The following is a 14,998-nucleotide window of genomic DNA, read 5'->3' as shown; positions in this document are numbered from 1 at the left end:
TTTCGCTAAGGCGTCATCCGAATGGAGTAGTCTATTGCTCAATCCTAGCTTCCCCGAGGTCAGCATTTCACTTGCTCGGATCCAAGCTTCGCCGTCGTCTGTCCTAGAACAGCATAGCCACCCTAATAGTCTGCAGCTTTTGTGCTGAATGGTACCACATCAGGTACAGGTCGAACTAAATCCCAGTCCCTTCAACTGTATGCAGTCAACGCATAGCTCCGTTCGCAATCCCCTCAGTCAAAATTCACTGACAACTGTGTGTTTACGCACCAATTTATTAGCCTCCCACCTCCAATGCTCAGCTACCTACCCCACCTCCCCAAATCATCGGTGGACGAAATTGTCAGCTACAACCACTGAACGACAAGTTCTTACAGCTGATAATGATACGCAGTAGTACCGATAGTAAACACACATAGCAGTGTGGATTCGTGCTTCAAGTGAGCGCACACTGTACAAACACAGTGAAAGATGCGTCCCAAGTAGTGCACATTATCACCAGAGAATAACAATGGCAAAGAAACACACTCACTGGTAAATTAGGTTAAGATTAATTATCCCCCTTTTAAGAATAGATGACAGAGAAGGGTACCAAGCAGCGATGTTATGTTAGGGGAGAAAATGTTTGCAGAAAACACACTCGTCTTTCGAAGCCAGCATCTAAAAGTTACCCGAATTTCAGCAACTAGATAACGCAAACTCCGGAGCATAGGATGTGGGAACATTGTAAAATTACTTTACGGATGATCAAGAAGTGTCATAATGGAATAAAGGGATGACCCATAGGTTGAATGTTATCGATTCATGAAAGACAGGAGAGTTTTTCTAAGCCTTGTTCGCCAATTTGTGGCTATTTGGAATGCATTTGGAATGCACACATTCGTAAAAGTGTTATGAAGTGGGAAGACCATCAATAGATACTGGAAACGCAGGTGGGCCATACACCGAATATAGTTAATGACGTTTCGATCACAGGGAGAGATCTTAACAAGTGACAAACGGTCGAGACATCATACAGTTTGACTCAATAATTTACAATGAACGGCACTCGCATCATAAACCTACATCCAACAGCGTCCAAACTCACCCTATCTTCCCGAACTCAGTCCGGAGAGGATCACGGTAGTTGCTTGAAAACTTTAGGCCGGACAGAGAACAACGAACCGAAAATATAATCGATTTATCAACAATCCATTGTAAGTCACCCACCCGTGATTCGCTCATTATCAAACACAGACGACCGTCGTAAACTTGGCTTTTTACTCAAAAAGATGGATGCTAACTCAGAGTGGAGGCGTTTAAATAGTAAGGGTCGCGTCAGATCAGTGGGATGGGACGCACAGCAATATAACTCCATATTGCAGCGGATTTCCAGGGCTTAATATTTTTCTATCCAGCGTTTTGGGTGACTAAAAGCTCATATAATGAGGAAACGCTTGGCCTGAGTCGCCGTTAGTGACCTCAAACCCAATCTCCATTGTTCCTATCCAACTTTTATTGTACCTACAGGGGACCTACAGAACAATCAGCTAAGGACCAAACGAAACTGACTCGCGAAATTCCTACAATAGCAAGAAACCAACAAAATAGCATTCCGTTTTTGTTTACACGCACCACCGTTCCCGTAGGAAACACGAGGGTTGCGACACTGCCAACTTGGTCCAGTATATTATCCATGATCAATAGTCACTTACTGAAGCAACAGGAAAAAACGGTCGACCAAATACGATAGATAGTCCGCTACCAGGTCGGTCAAATGGATAAGGTCGCTTGCGGCCCGGATTCAATCTTGCATGGGTTCCTGAAAACTGGTTGCCGAGCCCCGTCCTGATAAACTCCAAACGTGTCATTCCAGAAAGCATCACAAAGTACTGAATACTCTACTTAGATTATTGCTCGATATGGAGAAGTAACGTTGTGTTCCGTTCATACAGTGCACCCGAATATCGATCGAACTCAAACATACCATAACAGAGATTCAGCAGGCAACCCAAGGCGGGCGAAATCAGTTGCGCGCTTCTGAAGGGTTTCAAACAGCCTTATGAGTGGTGTGTGGAGTCCAGAGCCTAATACCTCACACGGACGACGGATACGGAATCGCTCATCTATTATTACCAGAAGAGTACTCAGTGATCATCCTCTTTTAAGAGCTCGTAGGGTTGGAGAAAATCTGGCCAAATGGATCGCTGGATCACCATACGCAGCCATTCAGAAACCAAAACCTGTAATGAACACGAGAATTACGGCACCCTTTATGAAAGACGGATCGACAAACTGAAAATCAGCTTACGTACCTCTCGAAACACCTAGAATACTTCCTTAGGGTTGCGTCAGTGATTCATCATGAATCCATATTGAAGCCTTTGTGGGATCCCACAAACTCTACCCATAAAGGATTCCTCTTAGTTGGTACTCATCAAGCCATAAGTGGAAGGTTCCGCGTGACCGATTTGTTCGCGACCCAATCGTAGTTTCGCCCCAAATACATAATTCAGTTCCAGTAGCGACATTATCAGATTCTCAGTGGGAGTCAATGATCGCTTAGATAAACAGCCTGACTTTTCGACAGTTATAATCCGATTACATCTAAGTGTCACCTAGCCGACTTTCGCGTGGTGACTTTCTTCGGACTGTTTGGCGTTTGCCATCTTCAATTTTCACTAAGATGTCCTTCCCCGGGGTGGAACTTTACAAGCATGAAAGTACCAGGCGGTCAAAATTAAGATATTCCCTTGCGTTTAAAACCAAAATACGAACTCCAGCTCACGATAATGTCTAAAATTCTTTATAAACTCCAGTAAGTGCGTGATATGATGTCAAAGGTGTCGAGACCCAAAGTGAGAGAGCCCTTATAGGAGTCGGCGAACCGATGATCACAACAATGAAGCGATGTTTACCGTTGACCAAGTTGCGCCAGGGAGCGATATGGCTCAGTGGTTAGAGCAACAATCTACCGACCGGAAGGTCCGTGGTTCGAAACCGACCTCTGCCTCTCGACTTCCCTGTCTAGGCTCGGGAAACCTGGTAATATGCCAACCCTCGTGGTTCCTTATTGTGGCATGGCGGTTGGGCACCGAAAGGACGCTACAGCTGAAAGACTTAAACGGCAGTGTGGTGTACAAGCTATAAATCGGATGCAAGCAGCATTGAGTGGGAAGATTTCTAAGCGAGATTCATCATCCGACCGGTAACATAAACGAACAGAATGGTGAAACATACCGTCTGCTCGCGGAGCGTTCGGATCAAGGTGCATAAGGCCGGTAGAACGAAGGCCAGCGGGAGGACTAAGGAACCAATCAGAACGCTTCTGTAGCCGTTCTAGCTGCCTGCGTTTGACAGAGTTGAAACATGCTACCTGTGGTGTAGCATGACGCGCCAGGGCCTGAAACAGATGGATGTTACATTAACTACAAAAAGCATACATTCATCGGTACAGAAATCTGACGAGATGAAAAACAGACAAGACAGACTGAGAGTTTTGTGAAACTGATGGCATCGAAATTGTCTGGGAAGTGGACGAAGGCAACTACGTAAGAAGCTATACACACTGGAGCCCACCTAGTCTGTTCCTCTCGACTAGCGCTAAAAAATATAGCTTTCTCGTACTATAATCACCCACGAGACCTCCGAAAGGAGGTTATTCTCCGCTGTAGTCTGCGACAAGCATCCCGTGCCAGATTCAAAAAGTATTTTTATCGATAGGAGGCGACTTCACGCTCGAGAAAAAAATAAAAAAACCCAAGACCTACAGGTGAAAACAGCAAAAACTACGTTTCACCGTCAAGATTACAGTTTTAAAAGCGTACGTTTTGGAAGTTTGGGATCGTTTCCGATCCACATAAAACTTGGTGCTGATTACCATCATCTTGTATGCTATTGAATAAAAGATCACTATCGAAAGCAGTGCTTCAAATTGACGCTCGGCGACAACGTAGTCAATTTTGACCACAAATGATTTTGATGGGGCGTATCCCTACACAGTATCCCAATCACTGGCAAGGGGTGCGAAGAAACGGGTTATTTCCTTAGGGGAAACGACTAGGAACAACTGAAATGAACGCATCATATCGGAGTTAGACGCCATTAGCAAGACAAAACCAGTCTTTTGTGAACCTCACCATGCTGACGCTCAGTGCAGACTGTTACGAACTCTAGACTGGCAGTCCGGCTATGACGTAAGGAGATCGCGCATTGTGGGGGCATACAACCGTGTGCAATTAAAACCACTCCGGCCTTAGTAAGAAAAGCACGCCGCTCGTGTTTCATGTCAGCTGTAGAGGGTTTGGGATGGGAAAGAACGATTTCTTTGGTAGACGGCAGGTGAATGTGCCTAGCACATGTCCCAACCCCCTCAGTCCGCTTCGTCCTATATGTTGTTAGACCAACTGGGACTAAGTACAAACGACTGGGCAATGTGATGCAACACAGGAACGGAAGCTGATAATCAAAGCGAACTCAAACCCATCAGTTCAAGATTTTGGCATCCACACTAGCCGACAAGAGCCGTTAATTGACACTCAACACTGATCTAGTTTGAAGGGGACTTACTGATTGGTTCCCCGTCTGTCTTATAACCTGGCCAATTTTGTGACCTGTTCACTTGGCCTGATGAAGCTTTTGTGTCAAAAGCGAAACGTTGCCCAAATAAAAACTACCGATTGTTTACCAAGCTCTTCTGAAACGATTATTTTAGGGTAGTTCTTTAGATGGTCAGACGGCTTTTAGCCACCACTTGATGTCAATTTTAGATCATGTAGGGTTGGAAAATGGATAGAAATCATGGTGGGAGCACTATGAACTATGAACAAAAGTGAGCAAGAAAAAAGATGCTGTTCAGGTTATCGATTAGCTGGAGTGATAACCGAAAATTGTATTCGCAATCGACGATGATTCAGACACGTTACCCTACGTCTACATCGACAGATCAACTCAGGGATGATTGAATATTTTCTTTTAGAAACCTGACCATGTATTGGTCCTCAATTAGTGCTCAGAAAAAAGATCAACTTTCTAGGAGGTTGGGGAGTCCTTTTCATTCAAGTAGAGCGAGAGCTGTTATAAAATGTCCGATGCTTGCGCCTTCAAAATGGTTAAGATTCCAGCAACAGAACAATGACATAGTCGATGCAAGAAGATTCGTGCTCTCTACGAGGTCTACATAGACCCGAAAGATTATTTGAATAGAAAAAGCCTTCGTAACCGAAAAACGCATAACTACATATAAAACAGAACCAGTATGAGAACTTTGAGTGTCCCATGAACAAACAAACAAACAAAAAATGCTCCAGTGAATTGACTTTTATAACAACAGGATAAACCAAAAAGTGCTACGAGCGAACAAGTGGACCAGAATGAAACACAACGCAACCATGGTAGCTGGGCCATCTGTGTCTGGATTCCTACGTAGTTAGCAGTGGGACTGATAATCGTAGAGTTCAGGAAATATAGCAGTACTCCGGCACAAGAAAGGCTTCTCTCTTGCGGAGAAACCAACCAGAGATGATTTCGTTTCACGGGTCAAAAGTTTCAAGGAGTCAACTAAGTGTTCCTTCCTAAGGGCTTATATAAGCTGAAAATCGGCTGTCGAGGATTAAAAACAGTAAATAGCGATAAATGACAAGTTCTCAGAGAGCACAACTGCGTTAATTAAGGTTGGCACTCTTCAAGTCATGGACGAAACCACCAACCTTGGTTTGTAGCTGTTCTCCGTTTGTTTGTCGAACCGGCTGGTCCGGAACTCGGAATCGAAAAGGGCTGGTTTGTCCGGGGGTAGCTTTGGAAGGAGGGAAATCCATAGTCTGAGGTTTGGAATCAGGCACATGATAAGGACGTAAAGGAGTAGTTGTGACACAAGTTCTCTTTTCCGATAACTGTTGAATTGCGTTGTTGGATGAGTTTGGGGAAGCTGGAAAAAGAGAACAGCATAGAAAAATGGGAACAGCTAAAGCATAGAATAGAATAACTCTGCACCCTCTAGGTGGATCAACTAGAAAATTCACAGCAAAAAGGCTTTCTCTAACCGGGAGAGGTGTCAACATTGCAGCAAGAAGAAATAAGTTTCTCCAGGCGGTCCCTAGGGAGATGAGCATATGTATCCGCGGTATCCCGTAAAATACAAGTGCCAGGAAACTAGCTGACGGAAGTGGAAAATACAAAAACAGAAGCCGGCGAGTGGGTGATAATAATAGTCGTTGCACGCGACTGATGTTTTTTCTAAGTATGAGAACGATTTTCATGAAATGACCATGCCGATGAGAAAGAAAGTCACAACTTTCCGGTGCAATTTAAAGCGTTAGATATGCATGCCAAACGTACAGTTCCGTCGTGTTTCACTCGATCATGATAAGGCGCTAACATGACTGACCCTGCTACACCTACCAGAGAAATCCAATCAGCATCAGACTGCTTACGTATATTCTGCTTGCACAATTACCATCTCTCAATCAAAGTCTTGTTGATCCAAGCTCACCAGATTCTTCAGGAAAAGCTGAGAACAACTGCTTGACTGCTCCCAGGAAGTTATTATTCCTGACAAACTGAACGCACCGACTGAACTAGTCCTCTTCCCACTTACATATTCGCACCACCTGGACAAACAGTGAAACAGGTGTTCCGAAGTTGATATGCGGACAGCACAAAAGAATTATCAGTGTATTGAACTGTCTGGCAAGTCTGGCAAACGTACTGATGCTATTAACACAACGTACTGCTGCAACATTGGCCGGGTAGCAAGTGTGCATGCACCGTAGGACACGTAGCGGTCGTTATAATTTACATTAGACAGATGAGCGGATAAGTAAACGATCGTCCAAGAGACGGGCAGTGGTTTGGTTACAAAGTTTCAAACCAACTTATTAAAAAGGAATTCGCGTAAGGGTTAGAACGACGTCGGTTGTAACGAGACTGTTGGCGTCAATTGTGCTTCGTCGCCTTACGGTGGCTCGTGAGATGCTGACTCGAGAGCAGCAAGCGGGATTCCGGCCTGGTAGGGGTTGTGTTGACCAAATCTTCACACTACGTCAGGTGCTAGAACAACGCCATACGTATAAGCGACCCACGATTCTAGTATTCCTGGATTTCCGAGGCGCATTCGACTCGGTTGATCGGTCTGTTCTTCTTGAGACGCTTGCCCACCAAGGAATGCCCCGCTCCAAGATAAAGGTCAAAGGTCACAATGGGACTTTATTGGCTCGGTCGTAACAGAAGATGAAGGGATAAGGTTTTTACTGTCTTTCTCCGCTTTGTCTAAGGACGGAGAATTACTCAGCTCGAAATCACCTGTGCACACCATTTGTAAGACAGGAAGTGCCAAAGGAATAGCAGATATTTGATGTCGTTCCTGTCTTCAAAATAGATGTTATATCTGAATATCAGCCAATTATCAGAGTGCCCGTTTGATCATGATCGCTTCCAAGTTGCCCACAGATATGATCCCACGCAGGAATACCAGCACCTTTGTGAGGAGAGCCGTGAAAACCAAGCAGAGTTCCGTTCGGGTCGTGGCTGCATTTACCATATCTCTACCTCACGACAACTGCTGGAGCATCGTCACACAGAAAAACAATAATTGTTGTTCTCATGTCTGAACGTAATGTCCGGCTCGGTCGCGCTGCTTTGTGGGGATGTCTATCTTTCAATGGTGTGCCACGCATTTTCTTCACAGTCCTCCAACCATCATACTATATACCTGCGGGCGCGTTAAGGTCTGCTGGGAATACTCTCCCAACATGACCAAAAGTGGTGCCCTTCAGGCTTACTGTTTGTCACCTTTTCTCCATAACCTAATAGTGGATTAATTAAGTGAGAAACTTTTGTTGTCTTTCACCCTAATTTTGGACCTTCTTTCCTGGGAAGCCCTTAAATTCATTGAATATTTGGCCAATGTTGCGCTACTTCTTTCAGTTTCCATTCAGATAAGAAACACACCAAATAACCTAAGTGATGTTACCATGCGTTTCGAATTGCGTCTCTCACCCTCAAAGTACGAAGTGCTATTATACGACTGGGCGAGCGCGCCACTAAAACAGGCTATGGTGTCAGAACCAAGTTACTGTCTGATTTCGTTTCCCCATCCTGCTGCATTCGGGGATTAAGGCGACCCGGTCGATGGCATGATTTCTTCTTCCAGGATGGGGACCGCGTGATCCTCGCTGTGCCTGGTTGGAGACACTACAAGATATGGCTGGCACCCGATGTCAGTGGCGTTCTTGTTGTCAGTTTCTGTCCAGATTGCCTGAGTGAATGTCTGGAGGTGTAGGCACCTCGGAATGATTGTGTTAAGCTAGCACTAAGTCCCTCCCCCATCCACCTTTATTCTTTTCTTTACAATAAGGCTTTCAAATAAGTCATGGCTGTACGGCAGTGAAGCATTGGTGTTGAGCACTGATGTCATGCTGTCGTTGATGATGATGACTATGTATCCATGGTTCTGAGCCTCCATGGGCGAAGCCAACCATTGCATTTTTTACACACGCTCGAGATTCGCTGCGCCCCAAAAACAGATTTTAAGCATAACAGTAGAAGATACAGTGTAAGCCGGCTAACAGTAAGACTTAGTTAACAGTAAACATCACTTGATTATTGTCATCATTGATTCGCCGACTCCTATAGGAACTCTCTCACTTTCGCTCTCTTGACACCGATAACTTTAACATTATACCACGTACTTACTGGAGTTTACAAAGAATTTTAGACATTACCGTGAGCTGGAGTGCGTGTTGTGCTTTTAAAATCAAGGGAACATTTTTACTTTGATCGCCTGGTACTTTCATACTTGTCAAGTTCCACTCCGAGAAGGATATGTTAGTGAAAATTGAAGATGGTAAACGCCAAACAGTCCGAGGAAAGTCACCACGCGAAAGTCGGCTAGGTGACACTTAGATGTAATCGGATTATAACTGTCGAAAAGTCAGGCTGTTTATCTAAGCGATCATTGACTCCCACTGAGAATCTGATAATGTCGCTACTGGAACTGAATTATGTATTTGGGGCGAAACTACGATTGGGTCGCGAACAAATCGGTCACGCGGAACCTTCCACTAGTGGCTTGATGAGTACCAACTAAGAAGAATCCCTTATGGGTAGCGTTTCAGTACGGATTCATGATAAATCATTGACAAAGCCCTAAACGGCCATTCCATGAGACTGGTTTCTATCAGACAATAAGTTCCTTTTTCAGTACAGGAAGAAACCTCCGAAAGTGGTGCAGAGTAAACGACAACAGCCCGGTGACCTGACAGCTTCCGAAATGACGCCGGAATAAGAACAATAAAGCGAATGAAAATTAGAACTAAAGAACTTTGGGACTTGCATGACCTTCAAGTAAAGTTCGGTAAACTTAGCGAGGTATTCGCATAGAAATGTGATTAACATCAGCAGCGAAATGAATGTTTTTCCATTAACTTCGCGTTTTTCACTGATTACCTTTCCCAAAAGCAATTGCGTTTGCTCGGCTCCTTCGGGTGGTTCCTAAAGAACAAGCCTGTCATGTAGTTGGTTACACTACTGGCGGTTTTCTCTAATCATGTTCATATGAAACACGACTACCGCCGCACACTAGAAACAGTCTATCGTACGATTCAACGGAATGTTCCAACCTAGGTTACTGCGTTATTTCGCATCGTGCATCATAGCTGAAGTCTTTCAGTTGAATTTATGAAGCGAAATCTACACATCGCGTCAACGAGCACAAGTCTCCTTACATCCTCCGAACTATGGCACGAGATGTACCTGAAAATCTACGGGTCCCGGGTAGTTCCACTGCGGAACTAACTCGATGGGGTTAGTTCGAATACAGTAATTAAACAACCTCCATCTTAAACATTGACTTTATGAATTTTACGCTTTCACACTGCCTGTCGTAACCACATTTTCACATAAACATGCGTAATCACGACTGTAGTGTTGGCGGCAGACGTTTAGTCAATATTCATCGACTCATCTGAGCAGTAGTTCGAAACACTGCTCGCACGATTGAGTAATACAGCCAACAAGCTCGATAATACATTGTTTTGTACTTTGTCTTACTCTACATGGGTTTCATATCCAGCCACGATTTCCTAAAATGCAGTCAAACGGCAGAACGCGAAAATGCACAATAACGTAGGTCGTATTGATCGATCAGCAGGCACGTTTCATTATAATTGCAGGTCCAGACATTGGAAGTACCACCTGGCCAGCGTCACACATTCATCAAACGACTTCTGTAGAACAGCCAAAGTTAACGGCGGAACATATATACAGGTATTAGCCGAAACGTGTAACGATCATGCCAGCGGCCTACGTATACTCCTTGGGTACTCGGAAGTGGGACGATGGATAAGGGATAACGGAAAACTAATCTGAGCACTTTTTCCATGACATACTATCCAGTTATTCCAATGTGTTATCTTAAACAAACAAACGCCATGTCGGCACACCAAGATAAGATGTTTGTGTAAATGCGAATAGTTCCGTCACGAATCTGTCAAACCTCAAGTGCTTTCGTCCCAGAGTACAAGTGGGTAAAAGTCGGGAAACAGTGTATTTCAGTCTAAATATTCTCAACGGGGAAAAACGCGCACAGATCATATAAGTAGCACTGTACACGCAGAAAATCAACTAACCCAATGATTCCCAATCCCACTCAATCCGTTTTCACCCACCATTAGGAGGTGGGACTCTGTGGGAAAGCCACCGTGGCATCAGCCTGATAGCGAAGTGTGAAAACCATTACCAGCAAACTCAGATGCGATGGTCCCTGCCGTCTCCTTGGATGGAGATCCCGAGACGGGCCACATCAATGGTTAGACAGACTATCAGACATGGTCCAGTCCCGCTCTCCGTGGCGCTCGTGCATCCAGACCATTGCTTTCAATGCATACCTCCTCTCCCAATCCCCACACTTAAAAGTTCATTGACACACCTGCATTTACGCACCAACTTATCATCTCGCGCCTCCAATGAGCAGCTACCTACCCCATCTCCCTAAACCATCGGTGGACGAAACTGTGGCAGCTAGAACCACTGTACGACAAGTACGCGGTGATTATGATTGATAGCGATGATGACCATTAGGAGGTGTCAATACATTCGAACATATTAACATGAACTTGAAAATACACATGTATGCTTACTAGTTCATAAAAATGCAACCATATACAAGAAACACTTGGGCAATCAGTTGGAATGGTACGAAGTAACGTCACAATTTCGCTTTGAATAACGATCCTCTCGATGTGGAAAAAGGACGTGATATATCCGAAAACCCAAGCTTGTGGAAAGTGAACCTAACATGATATAAAAAAGGCACACTAGTTTTCAAAATTGTAAAGCTCAAGGTTGACCTTCTACGAATTTTGGTTTTATTCACGAATTTGCTGCATTACACCGACAGAAGCAGCAGGCTTTGACAAGTCTGACTGATCAAAGCAGTGATGCCGGAGTTGGTTCACCATCGTCTGACTAAACACCTGAATCGTTTTCAGGTATTTCTACCAGTCTTCACTGCAGATGCGTCTATCCCAGGGAACTGTAAAACTGTGGCGTCAAACTCATTCCATTTGCTCTACGGCCGCAGTTCCTCATTCAATTAATGTCTAATTCCGAAGTCGAAACCACCCATGAGAAGTTTCATGGCATCATTACGATTTTCGGCCCATTAACTGAAGTAAGTAATCTGGATTCAGACCATTAATACAACATGGAAACTAACCATTATACAAGTAGCCTGAGTGACATCCGTCGTCAGCGACAATAGAAGAAATGACCTAAAAACGAGCAACGCACAATTTGTTCCTGAATCTACTAACCCGAATTGGAACCATACGAGTTCGGTGACGCTGCTAGAACATTGTTCCCAATGCGTAGCTAAATCAATCCGCTGTTCTCCTCATCAGCGGTTACAGAGACTGATAAACGAAACCACGTAGTTCTGTACACGGTCTATAGCCGACGAAAGAACTGAGGTGTAAGTGGGAAATTCTAATCATCCAGCCGGTAAGAATAAGATAAAGTTCCAAATAACCAACAGAGAGGGTGAAATAAAAAAGGACCTATTTACCTGTTGATAAGATCACAGGTTGCTGGTGCGTTGTGTCAGTCGTTTGAGTGCTGCCTCTTCGAGGAAGGATGGGTGTGGAAGTAACACTGGATTTTGTTTGCATTACAGTGACACCGGGGGCGTTGACTGCCTGCGCAGGTCCGGAATAGGCATGATGTTGTGGGCTGTGATGACGAGGATCGTCGCAAACCCCACCCGACTGGGTAATCGCACAATCGCAACTGTAAGACGAATTATCCGCCAGTCTTGAGGTTTCGCTAGAACACGAGACCTTTTTAACACTAGTGTTGCGCGAGCAGGTAGCTTCCCAATTGGTGTTCTCAAACACGTCTTTGGATACCGCTGTAAATGTTGCAACCAATAGTGATAGTGGTGATAAGGACATTAAATTTCGGTCTGCTGGTCACAGATCAAAGCAAATTAGATTGTGAAAGTGTAATCCTACGGCACTGCAAAATGGACTGCAATTATTACTATACAGTAATGGTTAATACCAGCGAGATCATGTGGACGGTGCAAGCTGATAAACGCAATTTTAGATCAGCGGCAACAATTTGAGCCATGATCGATAACCGTTCTGTATTCAGGGCCTGCGGATCCTAATTATCGTCCCAAATCGATACTGGAACGTTGACTGTGAACACAGAGTTGGAAGCACTAAATCACAACCCTAACGGGTAAACGGTATTTCGACAGGCGTAGGCAAGGTATTCCTGAATTAGGCTCAAATCTCCGTCTAAACCCAGTAAATGGGGGCGAAACCTAAGCCTATCATCGAAATCAACCAAGCAGAGTGGATACGGGCCACCTCATGTCACTAACAGTCAAACCCTTCAACACTGTTGTAATATCCACCGACGGATGGAGCATGTGTCCATGAAAAAGGAAAAAGATAACAGTTTCCAAACAGTAGGTGCGTGCGGAATACTGTTTTCAGGCTCGATAGTCCGGGTCGCTACATTCTAATCATAAGAGTGCGACAACGGGTCGAGTGGTTAGCAGACGACTAACTACGATGGCGTCTAAATGTACAGCCAATAACGTGCCGATATTTTTCTCACAACAGCGACATCGCTCCCACAACCGGTTGGTAGTCTTGAATTGGTTGCTTCCTTAAGTTCATAAGCCACTTTATTGAAACCCGCGGTAGTTGAAATCCGCCACGACAAGCACATTCAAAACCGATCGGGTTTTGAGTCCATGCCAAAATGAGTCCAAATAACCGGGAGGAGTGAAGATACTGGCGTTTTTCTGATTGTGATTTTTGGCCTGGACATTCAAATCAGTTGTTCCACGATCAAAAAGGTCCACCTCAAAAACCAAAGAAAACGTGAAGAACCACATTTACTTTTGCATGAGTCAAAGGCCTGTATTCTAATCCCTTTATCTAGTCTTTCGGCCCACCATTTGGCCTGTTTTTTTAATCTGTTTGAAGTAGGAACTCATCGTTGCATGCCTATACTAATCGCATTTGAATGTGACTGGATCAACTGCATTTGGACTCACATATCGCGTCAGCTAATAATCGGCCCCTGGAAATCAGTGTATCACTACATAGAAAGTAAGCAGGGCCGTTACTAGGACAAATAGTAGCTAAAGGATCAAATAAAACATAATGAGCCATATGGATGTAAGTCCTCTTTTTGGGAGATAAAACCCTCAGACTGAAAATCATGATTATACACCTGGATGACTCAAAAACTGCACAATGTCAGTCAACCAAGGTATCAGAGGTCTGCAATGTTGTATTTCTCCCTGGAGGAGTAAGCAAATCCCCTTCCTCTTTTTGCAGTTTAACTGATGCTCACCGGACTGCACCTGTTATGGAAATCAATCAAGAGTGATGCGATTGGTTTCCACACACAGCGTTATCGTATAGCTAATTGTGTGAACTTGGTGAGCATATGTGTGTCTAGCGGCACACGTCCACGACAGTCCAGCCAACAACTAAGCTCTTCGGCCTGAATTGGCTCCAGCCATTGTAACCGCTCCTCGATAAACGCGCAAATTAGTCACACTAAACACACTTATTGCACATGGATGTCACTTAACATACAGGACGAAGCAGAAACAGAAATAACGGATAGAGCCACTACAAACACCAAGGGTGAGTTCGAACTTCGGACCCCTCGCTCCGTGGCTCTCATCCTTAGCATCCACTGAAATCAAGCTGTGGAACGTGTACTGAATGCGTTCAGTGGACAGCACAAGCTTCATAATGAAAGTATGTACACTGAAGAGGGAATGAAGAGAGTTGGAAGCAGGTGAGTGGCACAGAAAGCAGCGGAAACTCGGGGCGCAAAACAAACCGGTTAAACAATGTTTCACATATGAAAAGAATGGCACTCTGAAACTGGTGTGTGAGAATACAATTATAGACCGGATACTCACCGTCGCGAATCAAATGGAATCCGTGTTTCTTGCCTTCTTCGAGTAGGAGCCGCATGAAAAGTCGGACTGATTTCTCCCCTGGAAATTCATGAGCAAAAAGAGTTACTAAACACAGATCAACGATTCGTGCTTTTGCATCCATTAGCCTTACAATGAATGGTGGCCAACGGCGAAATGTTAAATTAGTTCCGATATTTTAACACTCAATCCCAATAGGTAAAGTCAAGATAGCCCAAGAAAGTGTGAGATGGCTCAGTCGCTAAAATGCGAAGTAACCGACCAGAAAGTTGGCGGTTCGAACCCAACTTCACTGCCTGACTGTTACTGTTTAGGCTTGGACAACCTGATAGTATCTTAAACAACATACCTTCTTCGGGTGGCGTGGGCGTTACGCACCGCAAGGGTGTTACACATGAATAATTTTTTCGGACAAAAGTCCAACAAGACTTAATGAGGCGCTCCTACAATGCCAGAAACCGAGCAATTGTTCCGTCATATGTAATTTTGGTGACCAATTAAGATTCAGGCAGGTTCCATTCTGGTATATACCAAAGAAACCGCATAAAA

The 14,998-nt window shown here is 44.4% G+C and overlaps 1 protein-coding gene across 1 annotated transcript in view; it reads right to left on the bottom strand.

The window, feature by feature from the left end:
- Positions 1-14,998, bottom strand: part of T265_13806 (hypothetical protein) — a gene marked incomplete at both ends in the record, with an annotated part of 72,761 nt that overhangs the window by 21,128 nt on the left and 36,635 nt on the right. Inside the window, 4 exons of the mRNA XM_009170618.1 lie at positions 3,220-3,382; positions 5,688-5,905; positions 12,041-12,382; positions 14,432-14,509. Of these exons, the coding sequence (XP_009168882.1) occupies positions 3,220-3,382; positions 5,688-5,905; positions 12,041-12,382; positions 14,432-14,509 (801 nt within the window). The remainder of the gene's footprint in view (positions 1-3,219; positions 3,383-5,687; positions 5,906-12,040; positions 12,383-14,431; positions 14,510-14,998) is intronic.

Source organism: Opisthorchis viverrini (genome assembly GCF_000715545.1).
Source record: "Opisthorchis viverrini unplaced genomic scaffold opera_v5_104, whole genome shotgun sequence".
In the NCBI taxonomy this organism is placed as follows: domain Eukaryota; kingdom Metazoa; phylum Platyhelminthes; class Trematoda; order Opisthorchiida; family Opisthorchiidae; genus Opisthorchis; species Opisthorchis viverrini.
Note: the sequence above shows the minus strand (reverse complement) of the source record. Positions and strands in the feature narration are given on the sequence as shown.